This window comes from Antechinus flavipes, chromosome 3 (genome assembly GCF_016432865.1).
Source record: "Antechinus flavipes isolate AdamAnt ecotype Samford, QLD, Australia chromosome 3, AdamAnt_v2, whole genome shotgun sequence".
In the NCBI taxonomy this organism is placed as follows: Eukaryota; Metazoa; Chordata; class Mammalia; order Dasyuromorphia; family Dasyuridae; genus Antechinus; species Antechinus flavipes.
This window is the reverse complement of record NC_067400.1, coordinates 316,514,177-316,534,181: the sequence shown is the minus strand read 5'-3', so window position 1 is coordinate 316,534,181 and position 20,005 is coordinate 316,514,177. Positions and strand designations below refer to the sequence as shown.

General features: G+C 36.1%; 1 protein-coding gene across 1 annotated transcript in view; it reads left to right on the top strand.

Annotated features, from left to right (window-relative positions):
• SLC15A2 (solute carrier family 15 member 2) overlaps nt 1-20,005 on the top strand; it is a 48,821-nt gene that overhangs the window by 16,294 nt on the left and 12,522 nt on the right. Inside the window, exons 4-14 of the mRNA XM_051985366.1 lie at nt 7,698-7,790; nt 8,024-8,123; nt 9,865-9,955; nt 10,082-10,159; nt 15,173-15,255; nt 15,636-15,722; nt 16,225-16,314; nt 16,421-16,465; nt 17,409-17,441; nt 18,938-19,026; nt 19,688-19,769. Coding sequence (XP_051841326.1) covers nt 7,698-7,790; nt 8,024-8,123; nt 9,865-9,955; nt 10,082-10,159; nt 15,173-15,255; nt 15,636-15,722; nt 16,225-16,314; nt 16,421-16,465; nt 17,409-17,441; nt 18,938-19,026; nt 19,688-19,769 — 871 coding nt within the window. The remainder of the gene's footprint in view (nt 1-7,697; nt 7,791-8,023; nt 8,124-9,864; nt 9,956-10,081; nt 10,160-15,172; nt 15,256-15,635; nt 15,723-16,224; nt 16,315-16,420; nt 16,466-17,408; nt 17,442-18,937; nt 19,027-19,687; nt 19,770-20,005) is intronic.

Here is a 20,005-nt window from a genome sequence, read left to right as displayed (position 1 = left end):
AATTTAAAAAAAAAAACCCTCAAGAAAAATAAAGTTAAAAAAGAAAAGGAGTATGATTCAATCTGTATTCAGACAACCTATTTCTTCTCCGAGTATGGATAGGATTTTTCATCTTAAGTCCTTCAGAGTAATTGTGGGTCATTGTACTGCTGAGAATAGCAAAATCATTTATATCTGGACCCCTTCTCTTTTAAAAGATGAGTCTTTTCCCTCTTTTTATCCAAAATCTACATATGTTTATCCAGCAAGCAGATATGAAGTGCTTACTATGGGCAAGGCATCTGGAATACAAAAATAACAGCAGTCAAGAATTTTAATTTATTGATACAATGTTTTGATGTAACAGATTCTTCATGACAGTCACTCAGATACTCTTACTAAATGCATTCTAGCATGATAATTGTGGAAGTATGTATAGAAGAATTGCACATGTTTAACATATGTTGGATTACTTGCTGTCTAAGGGAGGAGGTGGGAAGAGAGGGAGAAAAAAAATTGGAACACAAGGTTTTGCAAGGGTGAATGTTAAAAACAATCTATGCATATATTTTGAAAATAAAAATCTTAAAAACAACAAAAAACCCCCAAAGTGCATTTCCCACCACCTTCCTCCCCATCAAAAAAAAGGTTAAATTACATTAGAGATAAGAAAAAGGAGAGACATATTCTACTCTGACAGTATAGTACTAACCTTGGTAGTTTATTTTGCTTAGTATTCTGTTGTTCCTTTCTGTTGACTTTATTTCCGTTGATATAATCATTATGGTTAGTTTTCTTTTGCCTCTACTTTCCTCACTTTGCATTCCTATGTAAGTCAATCAACTAATTGTCAAGCATTTATTTAGTATCTACTGTGACCTTACTAGACCCTGAGTTAGATTCTGAGGATACAAAGAAATTGTTCTTGTTTGGAGGAATTTATTTTATTCTAATGGGGAGGGGACATTAGCTATGTTCATAAGTGTATGAAAACACTTTGAAGACAAAAATAAGGTAATACTGCAGGAGAGATATGCAGTAACAATGAAGATCAGGAGAAGCTTCTGCAGAAGTTGGTACCTGAGCTGAGTTTTGAAGGAAATGAGAAATTCAGAAGATGTTGGTGAAGAAGAAATGCAATCTAGAAATGGGAGAGCCAGTGCAAAGGCACTAAAGACTAGAGAGTCATATGTAAAGAGTAGCAAGAAAGTTGGTTTGGACTATAGAGTACATTTAAAGGAATAGTATATTATGAGGCTGGGTTAATAAGATGGGACCACATCGTGAAGAGCTTTAAATGTCAGTGTAGCTTATATTTGATCCTAGAAAGAAGCACCAGGGTTTATCTGTAGGGGAACATAATGACACGTTCAAATTTTGCTCAAGGCACATCACTTTGGCAAATGTATGGAAGATATAAAAAGAGGAGACTTGAGGCAGGGAGATCAATTAAGATACTTTTTTTCACTCTTTGTATGTTTCTGAATTTTTCATATTTGTCATTCCTTATGGCACAACAATGTTCCATTATCTTGTTTTTTTATACCTAAAATTTAGACATATGTTTGAATATTCTGTAGGCAGGGCATTGCCAGGTTCTATAATCTGCCTTGTCCTCTTCACTAGATTTCTGCTTTGCTCTATATCTCCTTGTGTTCATTTAGAAAGAAGTCTTTTCCTGGTTTCTTTATTATCTCTATGTTGCCGTTAGTATCCTTGCTTGTTGCTTTATTCACTCCTCTTAAATTTCTGTTAGGAATGTTCAAGAAGCAAATAATCTTTTCAGTTCTTTTTTTTTATAAGAATGTTTCAAACTGTTTATTGTTGGACACCCATCTTTTTTGCTGTATGTTTAATCTCAGATTTGCTGGATAGGTCACCCTGGGATGCATCTTGATCTCCACTGCGCTTTGAAACACAGCATTTCATTCTCTATTCTTCTTCCTTTCTTTTTTCTTTTTTTTTAAATTAAAGCTTTTTATTTTCAAAATACATACATGGATGATTTTCAACATTCCCCTTTACAAAACCTTGTGTTCTAAATTTTTTCCTTTCCTTCCGCCCAACCCCTCCTCTAGACAGCAAGTAATCCAATATATGTTAAACATATGCAATTCCTTTTTTTTAATTAAAGCTTTTCATTTTCAAAACATATGCATGGATTATTTTTCAACATTGACCCTTTCAAAACCTTGTGTTCCAAATTTTCCCCCCTTTCCCCCTACCTCCTTCCCTAGATGGCAAGTAATCCAATATATGTTAAATATGTGCACTTTTTCTATACATATTTCCACAATTATCATGATGCACAAGAAAATCAGATCAAAAAGGAAAAAAATGGAAAAGAAACAAATGCAAGCAAACAACAAAAAGAGTGAAAATGCTATGTTATGATCCATACTTAGTTCCCACTGTCCTCTCCCTGGATGCAGATGGCTCTCTTCTTCACAAGATCTTTGGAACTGACCTGAATCATCTCGTTGAAAAGATCCACGTCCATCAGAATTGATCTTCTTATAACCTTGCTGTTGCTGTGTATAATGATCTTCTGATTGTGCTTATTTCACTTGGCATTATCTATTCTTTTTTCTAGTGAGTGCAGAAAAGTTGAGCTATTTGAATGCTTTTTTCTTTATAATTAAAATGTTTTCTCTATTGGCTTGCAGAACTTGCTTCTTTACTGATTTGTTCAGAAACACTGTCTATCTTGGAGTTAGCATCCTTGAAGATTTTTTTGGAGGCTATATTTCATTGTGATGTTAAAGGTTTTTATCCTAGTGTGCTCTTCTGGGAGATCTATGATGCTTAGATTGTCTCTATCCTGTCTTTTAGTTCAGTATATTTTTGTTTGCATAGTTTCTATTAATGTTCTTTCTAGAGTATCCTTCAGTTCTGTGTATTTATATTTCAAATCTATTAATTTCTCTTTTGTTCTTACATATTTCTGTGGTTTCACATTTAAATTTTTCCATTCTGCTCATTATTTTTGTGTTGTCAGACCTAAATTCTGCTTCTAATTTCTTTTTTAAACAATGCAGGAAGAGCATCTTATGATTATATGATCTTTGCAAATTCCACAGGCTTAATTTTTTTTGGGGGGGCAGTATTTATTAGACAGCTGAAATTCTTTATTAGATCTGGAGGCCATATTTCCTTGGATTGTTACTATTTTTTCCTATTGATCTATGTTTGTGTTCAAAGTTTTTGAGTTTTCTTCCTGAAATCTTTGGTATTTTTATTCCTTTTTCCCTTAGCCTTATTTTCCTTATTGATAATTTCTGACTCTCCCTTTTTAATTGTGGTTTCCTTTGGGGCTGGATCTGAGTTTCTCAGTCTTCTCCAAAGTAGACATTTCTTCTTTTCTTCTCCCTCCCTCCCTCCTTCCTTCCCTTCCTTCTCCCTCCCTCCCTTCCTCCCTCCCTTCCTCCTTCCTTCCTTCCTCCCTCCCTCCTTCCTTCCTTCCTTCCTCCCTCCCTCCTTCCTTTCTTCCTTCCTTCCTCCCTCCCTCCTTTTCTTCCTCCCTCCCTTCCTCCCTCCTTTTTTTCCTTCCTCTCTTCCCTCCTTTTCTTTCTTTCCTTCCTCCTTTCCTTCCTCCCTTCCTCCTTCCTTCCTTACTCCCTTCCTCCTTTCCTTCCTTCCTTCCTTCCTATTTCTCTCCCTCCTTCCCTCCCTTCTTTCCTTCCTTTCTTCCTATCAGAGTTAGGTGACTTGCCCAGGTTCACACAGTAAGTGTCAAGTGTCTTGAGTCTGGATATGAACTCAGGTCTCCTGACTCCAGGGCTGGTGCTCTCCACTGTACCACCTAACTGCCCCCAAAATAGGCATTTCAAAGATTTCTAGCATAGATTTCTGCCCTGAATGACTTGAGTGTTTAGAATTGACTTCAGCAGCATGATATGTTCTTTTCCTCAGTCTTAGTATCGTGCTACACTGTTCCTTACACACATGCCATCCTGTCCTATCCTGTCCTGGTGATCTGTCCTATTCCCTCTATTCTTCAGTTCTTTGGTATGACACTGATAGTTAAGAGCCTGCTTTCCATGACACAAGTCCTTCTTAGTTGTAGCCCCTGGCAGATTTTTTTTCCTAAAGAATTGTGCCCAAGTTGCTAGTGAGGAGTTAGAAAACTTCTGCAGCCTAAATTCGAAGTCTCATATGGGAAGAGGGAGAGGATAATGGAGTATAAATTTTTGATGCCACCTTGTATTGTGGCCTTGAGTTTACTGATGTTGCCTCACGGCTGATAGAATGAGAGGTGTGTAGGAAGACTGCCGAGTAAGCTCAAGATTGGTGAGCATCAAGTCCCGAGTTTGGGGAGATTTTCCCTTTTTTTTTTGGATTCTGGCTGTTCTAGACTTGGAAATAGCTGAAATTGTCTTACCTTTGGTTCATTATTTCTCTTTTGGACAGGTTTGAAAGGTCATGGAGATTAGTATCTATTTAAAAAATTTTATTGTAGTAATTTTATTTTTAATACACATTACTTTATGAATCATGTTGGGAGAGAAAAATTAGAGCAAAAGGGAAAAACCATGGGAGAGGAAAAAAAGACAGAAAAAAGAAGTGAACTTGGTATGTGTTGATTTACATTCAGTCTCTTTAGTTCTATTTCTGGTTGCAGGTAGCATTTTCTGTCCAAAGTCTATTGGAATTGTTTTGGTTCACTGAACTACTGAGAAGAACCATGCCTTTCAATAGTTGATTATCATTACATTCTTGCTGTTATTGTGTACAATGTATTCCTGCTTCTGTTTGTTTCACTCAGCATCACTTCATGTAAATCTTTTCAGACTTTTCTATATAATCAGCTTGTTCATCATCATCATTTTTTTTTTTCTGGCCTTAAGTGACTTGCCCAGGGTCACATAGTTAGGAAGTGTTAAGTGACTGAGGTCAGATTTGAACTGGGATCCTCCTCACTTCAGGGCTGGTGCTCTATCCACTGCACCACCTAGCTGCCTCTTGTTCATAATTTTTTAAAGAACAATAATATTCATTACCCTCATATATCAGGGATGAGTATCTAGTCTGGCATCTTGTTGCTCATATGACTTAGAAACTTTGAGTGGGATTATTTTCTGGATAAGTGCGAGACTTTACATTTATCCCTATTGAATTTCTTTGTGGGGGTTCAACACAATGTTGTAGGCCACCCAAGTTCTATTGGATCTATTGGACTGTCACCCAGTATGTATCCTTCTTGGTTTTATGTCATCTTCAAATATGATAAATATTTTTCTTTAGAAAAAAACCCAATTTTTAAAAAGTTATACATGCATATATATTTTAAAATACCCATTTCTTTATGAATCATGTTGGGAGAGAAAAATCAGAACAAAACAGGAAAACCATGAGGAAAAAAAAAAGTGAATATAGCATGTGTTGATTTACATTCAGTCTCCATAGTTCTTTCTCTGAGTGCAGATGGCATTTTGTAGCTAAAATTTATTGGGATTGCCTTGGGTCACTGAACCTCTGAACAGAACCATGTCTTTCATAGTTGACCATCGCACAATCCTGCTATTACTACATACAATGTGTTTCTATTTCTGCTTGTTTTATTCAGCATCAGTTTGTGTAAATCTTCCCATGCCTTTCTAAAATCAGCTTTGCTCATTAATACTGTTCCATTACTTTCATATACTATAGTTTATTTGGCAGTTCCCCAATTGATGAGCATCTACTCTTTTTCCATTTTTTTGTCACCATAAAAAGAGCTGCTTCACACATTTTTTGCATATGTAGGTTCATTTCCCTTCAATAAGGATACTCTGTAGATTCATGAGTCTTCCCTTCTGTGTTTCTCATTTCATACATAGTGAAGTAGATAGCTCAATAATCTAATAGATGAGACATTTTTGTCCTGACACTTACTCCTAACTATATCTGTTACATTAAGCAAATCATGTAATATCTCTGGGCCCAGTTTTTTCATCTATAAAATGAGATGGCTGGACAAGCTAATGATTTTCAGTTCTAAAGTTTTGCACCCCTTTTTGTAAGGATAATACAATGTGTAAAAGAACATTTAATTGAATATGCATTTAGAAGGCAATGAAAAGTTATTGAAGGTTTTTGATTATGGACTAAATGACCATATCAAGTTTTAGGAAAATTTTTTAGGAAATAATGTGAAAGATATACTGAAAAGGAGATAGGAAGACCTGGGCTATCATAATAATGCAAAAAAAAAAAAAAAAAAAAAAAAACAAGAATAATTCATTGTGGAAGCAGAAACAGCATGTCTTTCCAATGGCTTGTATATATAGTGTGAAGTAAGAGGTAAAAATTTTAGAGAAACAACCAGATTAACTGTAGAGAATGAGATAGCTATTGGGTATGTTGAATTTGAGGTGCCAAGGAGACATCCAGATGGAAATGTCCAGGAGGCAGTTAGTGATTCAGGATATGATATTTAGATTTGAGAGTACTCTTCAGAGTTACAATAATTGAAGTCTATAATTATAGGTGGAATACCAAGTAAGATGAGGAAGAAAAAATAAAAGTCTATAACTGAGCCTTGGGGCACAAACCATATTTAAGGGACAGGAGCAGGATGAGAAGCCAACAAAAGGAAGCAGAGAAATTATTTGAAAAGTAAAAGGAAAATAATCAGAGTAAAGCCAAGGGAAGAAAGACCATCAAAAAGCGATTTCATAAATGCTACAAACAGATGAAAGAGGACCAAAATAAGAAAAATAACCATAGGATTTTGGGGGGGGAGGGGATTTTGTGTGTGTGTGTGTGTGTGTGTGTGTCTCCTTGAACAAAGCTGCTGCTATAGAGTGATGAGAATGATAGAATTTAATGGATTGTGAAGAGATTGAGCTAGGTGACAGAATCATAAAGTAAGAGTGTGACCTAGAGGTCTGTTGCTGACTGTGACAGTAATCAAAAGAAGAGTGTATTGCAGTCAAATGTTATGACCTGAAAAAGAAATAATGTCACTTTAGATTATATCCATTGATAAAATTGGCTGAATTGGGAGTGAGGACAGGGAACCAAATTTCACCTTCCCTTATATTAGAGTAAGTTTGGAGCAAATTCTATACAGGTTGCTCTAATTTCCTCTCTGATCCTACCCTAGTCTTTATGACTCCCTTTTGTCACAGTCACTTCTTGAATAAAATACATGATAAATCAATATAAGTCACTGGCTTGGCTCTGCAAATTTTATTATCCCTTCAACTTTACCAGAGACTCTATCCTCTGAAGTTTTTGCCTTGCCTGCACTTGAAGGGGCTGGAAGTAGATGGAAGACACTTGTTATTCTTGCCTAGCCCCTCATAAAAGAAAAAGATTCATTATTGAACTCCTACATGTCTTTTTCCTATTTAACTTTCACCTTTGTTTCTCATATAAAATTTGTTCTTTTTTTTTTTTTTAATGAAGCTGTTGTGATTAAAATGACTTGATCGAGGTCACTTAGCAAGTAAATAGTATCTGAACTCCTTACTACTATCTATTAAGCCACCCTATAGTTCCTTTCATTTAAAATTTTGCAATTGTTCCTTGAAACATCTTCCTCTCCATCCATTGTGTGTAATTTTAATGCTTTCCAAAATATCTACCTGAGGAAAATGCTGAGAGTGGGGTAGAATATGGCACCAACATTTGTTAGTGCATCTCTGTGTGTTCAAAGCAAGTACTATTGTTTAATTTTGTAAAATTACTTGTAAACTTCCTCTTCCTCTTAAATAACTTGAATTTCTTGACAGGACAATCATCTATCTCTCTTTGGTATACGTGCTGGGTCACTTGGTCAAGTCTCTTGGTGCAGTGCCAGTCTTGGGGGGACATGCAATGCACACGTGAGTAGAATCACCGAACACAAATTCTCCTTGGTTATTCCTGCAGGCTTCAGTTCCCCCTTTCCCTTCTGCCAGGCAGGGAGATAACTGGCTCTTTCTTAGGAATGTGGGAGAGAAAAGGGTTATGATACTCTCTGCTCTAATGTACTTTGTGTCTTGTAGTCCCACAGTCAAGACTGCAGCAGTAAAACTATACAACAAACACTGTCAGTATCCTTATCTTTCTCTTATAGGGTTCTATCCATGCTTGGCCTCTTTTTCATAGCCTTGGGAACAGGAGGTATCAAACCCTGTGTGGCAGCCTTTGGTGGAGACCAGTTTGAAGAAGAACATGTAAGAACCATATGATTTCAGCATCTTTTTTGTCTTTTTGAAAATGGACCCAGGCATCCCAGCTTGGGGAGGGACTTTGGAAAGGTAGAAGGCCTGGCTAAATGCAAATTAACATGGTTTACCATTGAGGAGAATCATCAAACCATGGAAAACAACATAAAGGCTTCCTGTAGATATCACTCTTACTTAGAAAAGCCTTTTCCCCTCAGTCAATGAAGGGGGAAAAAATATAAATGAATAGATGCCCAAAGTGAAGAGGATTCAGCTGGGTCTGAGAGTCTGAGGATTCAAGTAAGAATCACATATATTTCACTTTATCCCATATACCTAGCTTCCTTCTGTCTTGATTACTTCATGTATTTCTTTCTTTTCTTTCTAGCTCTGGTCTTTTCCCATCTTGTATTGGGTATATTTGTGCTTTTTTTTTTTTTTTATTCTTGTTTTTCTCCCAGTTCTTTTTTTTTTTTTTTTTTTTAATCACCTTTGTGATTTCTGACCCATGCGAATATTCCTGGACAGGAAAGTGATTGGTAATCTAGTGGAATAAAGTAATTGCCAATCTTTATGCACATTTCAAGTTTTTGGCTTTGAATTAATTATGTCCAGAGGATGGGGAGGTCCCTGGAATTCCTTTTTCACTCCAAACGGAGTTTCTTTGGGCTTAGATTGTTTGCAAAGTCAACTAGTCCCCGTACCAAGGGGGATTCATCTGCAAGCTCTGTGAAATAAAGAATTGGGCAAGTATGAGTGGAGTGAGGAAAGTCCACTTGGGATGGGGAAACAAAATGGGTAAAGGAACTGGGATATCTGAAGGATCCAAGTTGTTTTCTGTGTCATCCTCTGCCTGAAGAAATGCATTTATTGAACTCTTAGACCCACACACTTGACTGCAAATGATAAAGTAATAGCTCTTAATTCTTCTATTAAACTTTCAGACAGTTTCCCTGGCAAGCGCCAAATAAAGTCTTCCGTCTGGTCAATGATTTCTTTCTTTCCCTTGTTTTTCCTCCCTGCTGCTAACATTTTTATTATATTATTTATTATTATATCATACATAATATATAATATATATCATTACATTATACGTACAACCCATATGATTTAGTTTAGTTTATGTAGATTTGGTGAGCAATACCTGCAAATACCATAAGTTTGTAATATGTAATATAATTCGCAGAGAACAAGGATTATGCATGTACTAGGTGTCCAAAATCTTAGTGCAAATTTAAGCTTTTTGTAATTAGCTTAATAAGCTTAAGCAAATTGTTTTTAAAATAGGCTTAATTTTAAAAATTTTTGTTTCTTTATTTTTTCTGGTTATATATATTAACTTCTTTATTACACATTTCTTTATAGATCATGTTGGGAGAGAAAAATTAGAACAAAAGGGAAAAACCAATAGAGGGAGAAAAACGGAAAAAAGAAGTTAACATAATATGTGTTGATTTACAGTTAGTCTCCATAGTTTTTTTTTTATTTTTTTTGGATACAGATGACATTTTCCATTCAAAGTTTATTGGGATTGATAGGCTTAATTTCTAATAGCTTTAAGCTGCTCTAAGACTTTTGAGATACTATCACTATCATTGTTTATAGTAGTTCTGAATTTGGCAAGTCAGGAAGATATGGACTGTAAGGATCTGTGCTTCTATGCTTGATGATAATGATGGTGAGATTTATCCTGTGTTTTTTTTTTTTTTTCCTCTTTCTTTTTCTTTCTTTCTTTCTTTTTTTGTCCTAGGTAAAAGAAAGGAGCAGATTCTTCTCAGTTTTCTATCTGTCCGTCAATGCAGGGGGTTTGATCTCCACCTTTATCACACCTATGCTAAGAGGTTAGAGTTCTTTGTTCTGGTAAATGGTTGTGGAAAGGAGGGTGATGTTGGAGAAGACTGTATGAAATTGATTTGTAGAAAAGCTGAGACCTAGGATGACCTGCCTTTATTTTGTCCTTTCTCCAGGTGATATACGGTGCTTTGGAGGAGATTGTTATGCATTAGCCTTTGGGGTTCCAGGAATCCTAATGGTGGTAGCTCTTGGTAAGTAGACTGAGGAAGTGAGAAAAGAATCCCTCCCTTCCCTAAACCTAGTTCACTTAAATTAAACCCAGCTCTATGAGCAATTGTAGGGTACTTTGATTTCTTAGGATACCCAAAAGCACACTCTGAAGTGAATGTATGTACTCTTAGCTGGCTGCTCCTGTGCCTTGCCCTAATAATACAAATTGAGTTCTTTAAGTGACTGGAGCTAGAAAATCCATATTCTATTTGTCAACGTGCAGGTGAGGCTAAGTTTAATGCAATTGAAACGAGGTGTGATTCTTCATTCATCCAAATTCCTCTCCCAGGACCAAGCCCTAGAAGAGGGGGTTGGGTTGGTTACTTGGGTTACTTCATCCCCGGGCAGCTCTGTGTGTTTTTGTTTTTAATCATTGACCTTAAAATACTTTTCTTTCCTGAGGCCCAGTATGACATTCTTGGAACAAATCCAGCCCCAAACAATAAGAACTTGACAGAGAAATAGTAGCCCAGGAATGCAGCATTTTTCTTAGTTTTAATTGTTCAGAGAAGGGAGAAATTCTAATAGTTCCTTTGTATGAGGTTAACTTCTTCATCATTCTAGGGAGCCATTGTTGCCTCTTTTATCCCTCTCTATCCCTTTTCTTTCCTACTACCACCAGAACACACTTTCTCAAATGTTTCCTCAGCTGTTCTTTGATTAGTCAAGTCAGCAAGTTTTTATTAAACACCTACTATCTGATCCAGATTCACTGCCCAATCATGTCACCTGCAGTGAAGGTACATGGCATAATAGATGGAGTACTGGGCCTAGAGTTAGGGAATACCTGAGTTTAAAAATAGCCCTAGATACTTAATAGCTGTTTGTACTTGGGCAACTTCACCTTTGTCTGCTTTTATTTCCTTATGTGAAAATGGAGATCATAATAGCACCCACCTCCCAAGGGTTATTGTGAGAATCAAATGAGATAGTGTGTGTATGTGTAAAGCATTCAGCATAGTGAGCACTTATTAAGTGCTGTTCTCTTCTCTTAAGATGTCTACCCCAAGTCCTTTTCCCTCTATTGTAGTGGCTGCTACTATCCCATTCTATTCCTTTTTTTTTTTTTTTAAATCCCATTCTATTCCAATCTCCCTTTCAGTAAAATCCATCTGTTTATGAAACTTAAATTATTTCCTATTGTCAGTTAATTACCAGTGAACCCTCATCATCTTCCCCCATTGTCAGCTGGGGAAGGTTTGTTTTAGATATAAGGTACTGTTGAGAGTATCATTAGTAAGCAAAGAACAGAGAAATCTTGAAGAATGTAGAGAATGGGTGGGATAGAAAAATAGAGAGAAATGAGTTCACATATATGTAAATGTGGGAGGAGGATGTTTGAAACAGAAAATGAATAATTTGGTTCTTATTTAAGAGATAATGGAAAAGTCATTGCTGGGCTCTGGAAAAATGGGAATTGGCATAGAGTGGAGAAAAACAATAGAAAAAGGAGAGAAATGATGTTGAAGTCAATAGAACGTAAATGGAAAAAACATTACAGTAGAGGAGCTAAAAGACAGCCAGGGGCTACACCAAAGCTATTGGTGTTTGAACAAAAAGCATAGTATGAAATTTCATAAAGGACTTGGTCAGAAAGAAAATGACAGTGACCAGGGGAAAAAATAGAAGGTTCCTGTTTTGAATCCCCACAGAATCAAGGAGTTGGAAAGCTTTATAGAAAGTTTCACATTGATACTGTATAGGATTCTCTAATGTAGAAACTGCTAAGTCTTGTTTTATCCTGACTATGGCTCTATGATATTTTAATTGTTCCTTTCTGGCCACTTGCAGTAAATTTTTTTTTTAAATAATATCTTTTTATTTTCAAAATATATGCATTTAAAACTATCTAGTTTTCAATATTTACTCTTAAAAAACTTTGTATTGCAAATTTTTCTCCCTTTCTTTTCTTCCCCTCCTTTCCTTCCCACCCTCTTCCCTAGACAGGAAATAATTCAATAGGTTAAACATATCCAATCTTATACACATTTTCACATTTATCATACTGCCCCAAAAAAATCCGATCAAAAAAAGGCTGGGGGGGGGGGGAGGAAGCAAACAACAAAACAAAAGGTGAAAATCCACATTTAGTCCCCATAATTATGTTTTTGGATGCAGATGGCTCTCTCCATCACAAGTCTATTAGTATCACCTCATTGTTGAAAAGAGCCACATTAATCAGAATTGATCATTATATAATCTTGTGTACAATGTTCTCTTGGTTCTACTCATTTCACTTAGCATCAGTTCCTATAAGTGTCTCCAGGTCTTTGTGACATCATTATACTGATCATTTTTTTTTTAAATAACTTTTTATTGATAAAATGCATGCCAGGGGTAATTTTTTACAGCATTATCCCTTGCATTCACTTCTGTTCCCATTTTTCCCCTCCCTCCCTCCACCCCTTCCCCCAGATGGCAAGCAGTCCTTTACATGTTGAATGGGTTGCAGTATATCCTAGATACAATATATGTGTGCAGAACCGAACAGTTTTCTTGTTGCACAGGGAGAATTGAATTCAGAAGGTATAAATAACCCGGGAAGAAAAACGAAAATGCAAGCAGTTTATATTCATTTCCCAGTGTTCTTTCTCTGGGTGTAGCTGCTTCTGTCTATCTTTGATCAATTAAATCTCTTTATCGAAGAGGTCCACTTCCATCAGAATACATCCTCAAACAGTATCATTGTTGAGTATACTGATCATTCTTTTAGAACAATAATATTCCATAACATTCATATACCATAACTTATTCAGCCATTCCCCAACTGATAGGCATCCACTCAGTTTCCAGTTCCTTGCCACTACAAAAAGGGCTGCTACAAACATTTTTGCACATGGGAATCCCTTTCCCTTTTTTTATAATATCTTTGAGATACAGGCCAGTAGAGACACTGCACAGATTGATAGCATAGTTCCAAATTCACTTTCTGTATTTTCTCCTTGACCCAGGAGGTCTGGAATTTGGTTATAATATTCCTGGAAGTTTTCATCTTGCGATCTTTTTAAAGAGGTGATCAGTATATTCTTTAGAATTTGATTTTATCCTCTGGTTCTAGAATACCAAGTCAGTTTTCCTTGATAAATTTCTTGAAAGATGATATGTAGGCTCTTTTTTTTTTTTTTTAAATCATGGCTTCAGGTAGTCTAATAATCCTTAAATGATCTCTCCTGGATCTATTTTTCAGGTCAGTTGTTTTTCCAAAGAGGCATTAAAACATTTTCTTCTATTTTTTGATATCTAAGGGAGTCATTAGCTTTTTAATTGCCAATTCTAATTTTTAAGGATTTATTTTTGTCTTCAAACTTTTCCACTTCTTTCCCCATTTGACCAGTTCTGCTTTTTAAGATAATTCTTTTCTTCATTGAATTTTTGTGCCTCATTTATCATTTGGCCTATTCTGTTTTTAGTGTTATTTTCCTCAATGTTTTTATGCCTCCTTTATGAAGTTGTTTACGCTTTTTAAATGATTTTCTTGTATCACTCAATTTCTTTTTGATTTTTCCTCTACTTCATTTGATTTCTAAAATCCTTTTTACTTCTTCCATGACTTGAGACCAATTCATATTTTTCTTTGAGACTTTTGATGGCGCAGTTTTGATTGTTGTTGTCTCTTTTGAGTTTGTGTTTTACTCTTCCCAGTCATCATAGTAACTTTCTATATTCAGTATCTTTTTTCTGCTGTTTGTTCATTTTTTCCAGCCTTCTTCATGAATTTTAACTGTTAAAGTGGCAATCCACTTCTAGTATGGACGGGCCACATTTCAACATCAGGTTTTTTTGTATAGCTGTTTTTAGAGATAATCTGTAAGTTTTTGATTCTTCTGAGGTGACGTGATCTAGAGAGAGCTATGTTTACTAATCTTTTGGCCTGTACTCTAGTATGTAAATGACCACAAAGCAATCTTTTCTGGTCCGTTCTCACTGGTACTGAGGAATGCAATATCCCAGTTCCATGCCAGTCTCACTTCTAACACCAGTTAATGTCAAATAGACCACACTGGTTTCTAACCTGTGGCAGGCTGGAGCTGAACAGAATAGGCTAGTGACTAGAGATCAGGAATCAAGGAGAAATTTAATTTCAAATGCGGGAAATAGCTTGCAAGAAAGAGAGAAATTAGACATATGTTCGAGGGCCTGCCCCTAGTCCCGGGGACTTGCTTTAGTGTGGTTAAACCTTGATACTTATACCAATGGTTACACATTGGCATGTGTAACCCTGGCAATAAAAGTTAACAGTAACAATGTGACAACAATGTTGATTTGTAGCAAGGCTTCATGACCAGCATTTATCTGAGTTTGTCCAGTGTTTGAGCTCAGAGTGCTGATCAGAGCAATATAATAATTATGTGATTTTTAGGCAAAGCTTGAGATCATCTGGAGATGAGTGCAAAGAATTGTTATGTCAAACTTGGGGAACAGCATGCTTACTGGGCCTTGGCTCTGGAAAACTGTCTCCTGATATCTTAACAATATTAAGTAATGTTTTGTTAATCCTTATTAATATGTTTGGTCTTCTGTTCCCTATTGGAATAGCAAATTGAAAGGTATTTAATAAACATCCACCATGTACAAACCCTGTGGTCTTCATCCTACAGGATCCAGCAAAATCTCAGACACACATATTAGATGATAAAAACATAACATCTCTTTCCTTACACCTTACAAATGAGGCTCGTCTGCATCTTAATGTTTGTATTCAGTAATGTTTAACCCAAAATCTGCGATTCAAAAGCTAATGCCTTTCGATTGCACGGGTTTAACCTATATCAGAATGCTTGATATTTTGGGAAGGGAGGAAGTAGAAGAAAGGAGAAAAATTTGGAACACAAAGTTTTGCAGAAATGAATGTTGAAAATTTCCTTTATATGTATTTGGAAAAATAAAATGCCATTGAAAAAATGTTTGTCCCTCCCCCCCTCCATCCCCCTAAAAAACCCCAGCACCTTCTGTAAGAGGTTTGCTTTAATTTTCCTATCCACAATCACTTACAGTTGTGTTTGCTCTTGGAAGTACGATGTACAGAAAACCTCCCCCTGAAGGAAACATAGTGGTTAAAGTCATCAAATGTATCTGGGTAAGTCAGTGAATCTTTAATCTTCTATTTTAAGCCATAGAGAAATTCAGGAAACATTTAATTTAGGGAGCTATACACATTTGTGTGTATGACTTTGTGGGTCTGTTCTATTATAGCCTACTTTTCCAAGCTTAGATTGTCGTTCTAGTTGTGCTTAGCCATCTTCAAAATGACATCATTTTGTTAAAATCCTAATTAGACAAAGACTACTTTCCAAAGAGCACAAAAACTCAGCTATTAAGGATTCTGAAATTCTGTTATTAATGTTAATTGATTTATCTCAAAAATTCAGAAGTGAAATAGATGAAAGTGGTTTTGCTTGGGAGAAGATTGGTCCCCCCTTTTCTTCTTTTTCTGATCTTCTCTTGGCTCTTCCCTAGTTTGCTATTTTAAATCGTCTAAAGAACCGTTCCAGTGAAATTTCAAAAAGAGAGCATTGGTTGGACTGGGCAGAGGAAAAGTACCCGGTGAGTTGGTGTTATAGAGATGAATTGTCTACTAAGTGGTAAGGACCATGTGCTGGCGAGTGACAGACTGATAACTTTTCCTTTGCTCTTGGCTCCAGAGGCCATTTCCTACTTGTACTTGGTAGTGTGGACTTCTTCAACTGACATAATTTTCTATGCTTCCAATTTCCTCACATCACTGAACCTAATTCCTGATATAAACAAATTGAGACAAAAACAGAAGACAACTCTGTTTTGGAGAAGACTTAGGGACTACCTGACCTGGGAAAGATTCCATAGCCTCATTTATTCACTCACTTATTCATCAGAAACTTGTCTTTATGATCTTCAATCTAAATCCATACTGCTGGTTTGAGGACCCCCCCTCCCCTCCCTACCCCGGCAGGCACCTCTGAACTAAATTGTTTTCTTACTGCTTTCTGCACTTTTTGTTCTGATGAGTTATTCAAGTATTAGTAGATTTTTTGCAAACTAAGGAAGTTACATCTTTTTCTTTCTACAGAAACAGCTCATCTCGGAAGTGAAGACATTGACTCGTGTGCTGTTCCTTTATATTCCACTACCAATGTTCTGGGCTCTTATGGATCAACAGGTAGAAAAAGGTTTCTTAATTAGAATTTCGGGTTGTGCCCTTCCTAAGTTTGTTCCTTCCATTTCTTTCCTTTAAAATATCTCATGAAACCCTTTCTGTTCTCTAGGGCTCTCGGTGGACTTTGCAAGCAACTAGAATGAATGGTAATATGGTGAGTAGAAATGATTTTATCATGTAAATTATTTTCTTGCTCTGTATCAAAGGAACTGATTTCTTTGCCAAATGATAGACTGTCTATTTGCATTTATTTTCCTATATTTTTGGACCAGACTCTGATTTAGATTTGATATGAGGCATGCTTTTGAATCTCCATCTACTGAAGAAAATTGGCAAGTTAGTCTTTTAACTAGTCTTAGAACTAACTTATAAGATGTCTTATGACTAACTTGACAGTGTGAAAGTTGATCTTATGAAGGGTAATTCTCATTTGTAAAATGTAGATAATCTGTAATATCACTTCAACCTGTGGAACAATCTTAAGTAACTTGCCAAGGTCACACAGCTAATATGTGTCATGCTGGATTTGATTCCAAGCTGTCTACTACTTCACACTGCCTTTTGTGTATTCTTCCTGCTATGTATCATTATTTTAATGTAACCCATCCATTAGATGAATAGCTAGGTGATGACTCAGTGTTATAAAATACTAAGTCAGGAAGATCTCTGTTCAAAACAGCTTGGATACTTACTAGCTATATGCTCCTGGATTAGTCATTTAACCTTTTTTTGCCTTAAACCATAGAAGAGAAAAAATGGCAAACTACTTCAGTATCCTTGCCAAGAAAAGCCCATGGACAGTTGCTATTGTCCATGGGGTCACCAAGAGTTGGACATATCTGAACAATATGAATCAGATCCTGACTTCTGTAAGACTACTAGTCTTACAAATAGATAGTGCTACTATACTAATAATCTTTTTTTCAGAAAAGCCTGTGAGATAGATGGTGTAAAGTATTATTGTTCCCTCCCTCAATTTTATACATGACGAATATTTATTTTCTTTTACATCTTAAGTATATGCTAACCACAGGTGGTTACAAACCAACTTTTCACATTTCAGAGATTTATTCATGTTTTTCCTTTTCATGTTTCAGGGATTTTTTGTGTTCCAGCCTGACCAGATACAGGTGGGATCCCTCCCCATAGCCATGCCTCCTTGTACTTTTCTTGCACTCCTTCCCAGTTCAGCTGTTAATGACGTTCCTGCTTTCTTCTTTGAGACAAGGAGGTCTTGGGGCTGTGGGAAAAATGTCTTCTTTTTGACCCACCTTTCCAAACTACCTCCCAAGTGCCAGTAAAATGAATATTCAGATTCTGGATAAAGCACAGGGGGTTGACTTAAGTCTTTTCAAAGCAGATGTAATATCATTTTATAGATATTTCATATGCAAAATATGTTTTATGTAGTTATATCCTTTAGTTCTACTTCTTACCGGATATATTCCTTTTCAGTTTCATTTTCTTAAGACTATACAGTTGAGGTATTTGTGAAAATCCATAAGCAGTCGTTTTTATACTTGCTCTACGTAGAGGTAGCTTGAAAAGAGGAAGAGGTTTCCTGCCCTTCACAATGTAATTGGCCCTTTTAAAATCAGACAAACTAAATGAAAGTTTGAGAGAGACTAGGTGGTTAGAAAACAAGGGATATTACCAAGAACTTATAGATGAGGGGATTCAGGAATTGGATGTGAAGAATTTGGGAGGTAAACTATGAAGGTTTAAATACTCAAGGCAGTGGAGGGATGTGTAAAGAAATCTGCTTTTCCTTACTTTTTTTGAAATCTAGATTTTCATGACATTCACTTAGCTAGCTCTCCTGTTAGGCAATAAACTAACTCTCAGTCACTGCTGTTTCTTCAGCCATGTCATGCACTGTTCTGAACGTGTCTTTTTTTTTTGGGGGGGGGGAGAAGGGGAGGAAGGAGATGCTCTCTCCCTTCATGATTCCATCAACTCCCAGGGTTTGAATTATTTTCTATTCAGATGAATCCCAAATCTGTATATTCAGTCTCTCTCCTGAACTCCACTTCACACATCTGCTATCTCTTGGACATTTCAGGCTGGATATTTCAAACCTCAGCTTTCCCTCCAAACTTTTCTCAACTTTGCTGTAACTGCCTATGGTAATACTGTCCTTCAAGTCACCCAGCCTCAGTGGCATCCTTGACTTACCTGTCTTAGTCCACATACTCAATTGTATTGATTATTTCCTCCTTTACAATACTTCCTTGCCACTCAGAGCGTCATCACCTCCCACCTGAACTATGAAAAATCCTTAATGTAGTTAATTAATTATGCTATTTCCTCTATTACTATAAAGGCAGGGACTACTTTTTTTTTTCTTTTTTAAAAATAATACTAACAAGTAGGTTAATATCTGCCGTATGTCAATTACTTAACAAATGCTTATGGGCTGATTATGACAATATAATGATGACTGAAAATGCAAATCTTTGGAAATTCGTGGGAAATGGGGTGCCAGGTCTAAACTGAAAAAGGACTCTTCACAGAATGTCCTAGAGCAACCTGGGAATGCTATTGGTCTTACCAGCTAGAATATTCCTTAAAACTTATTGTCTCTTTTGTGATGTTAGTAACCAATCTTCCTTACACGGCATTACAGGTGCTGAATCCCCTTCTGGTGCTTATCTTCATCCCTATGTTTGACCTGGGTATCTATCCTCTGGTCAAGAAATGTGGAATCAACTTAACGTAAGTTATTGCTGCATCTGTTCCCCTTGGACACAAGTTCTCTATTGAGTTCTGAGATAGTGATGTTGGTAGTATTTGTCTAGTGATACATTGAAGTTAGTTTACCTTAGTTTTTCTGCTGTCTCTTATTTGTTAATTTCAAGATCATTTTGTAAATTCCTACAAAATTAAAACTGATCTGTATAATTTTCTTTTTTCCAGTTCCATATATAGCTGTGCTTTTAATTCAGGCTTTATGATTATGAAATCTCTTGCCTTTTTTTTTACTGAGAATATAGTGAGAGTTAAGGACCAGCTTCTTTTGTATTGTGTTTATATGAAATTTTGTAAAGAATTTAGCATAATGCTTGGCACATAGTAGGTATTTAATAAATACCTTATTTTCTTTCATTCCCTCTTCTAAGAAGTTTAGAGTATTTGGTGACATAATTTGAATGTGATGAGACCCATTCCTCATTGTAAAGGTGAATCAGATAATCCCTGGATGGAGAGAGTAATCAATCTTTTTGCCTTTGTTAGACTAGTTCAATCCAAGTCTACACATAGATAAATGTTTCTCTTGTTGCAAAACACATTTCATAGCATCTGCTCATTTTCTGCTTAGTAGGGACATCTTCAAATAGTCCTTTGTCACATGAATCTTGTTCCTTCCCTTACCCAGATCTATTAGGAAAATAGCAATTGGTATGATCCTGGCATCCCTATCATTTGCAGTTGCAGCTGCTGTTGAGATCAAGATAAATGTGAGTACAAACCCAAGATTCAAATACATGAGCTCTAATGTAAATTGAAAATGCCTCACTGAATATTCATTCTGTTTACTTAGAGGATCCATTAATAAAAAAATTTTTTAATGAATAAAAAAAAGAAAAACGAAAACCTTCATTTATCATTGTATCAGTTCTTTCAACATTTTTCTCTACAATGTTATTTATAATAATAGCAAATTTTATCCATGGTTTTATTAGTGTAGTGTAGA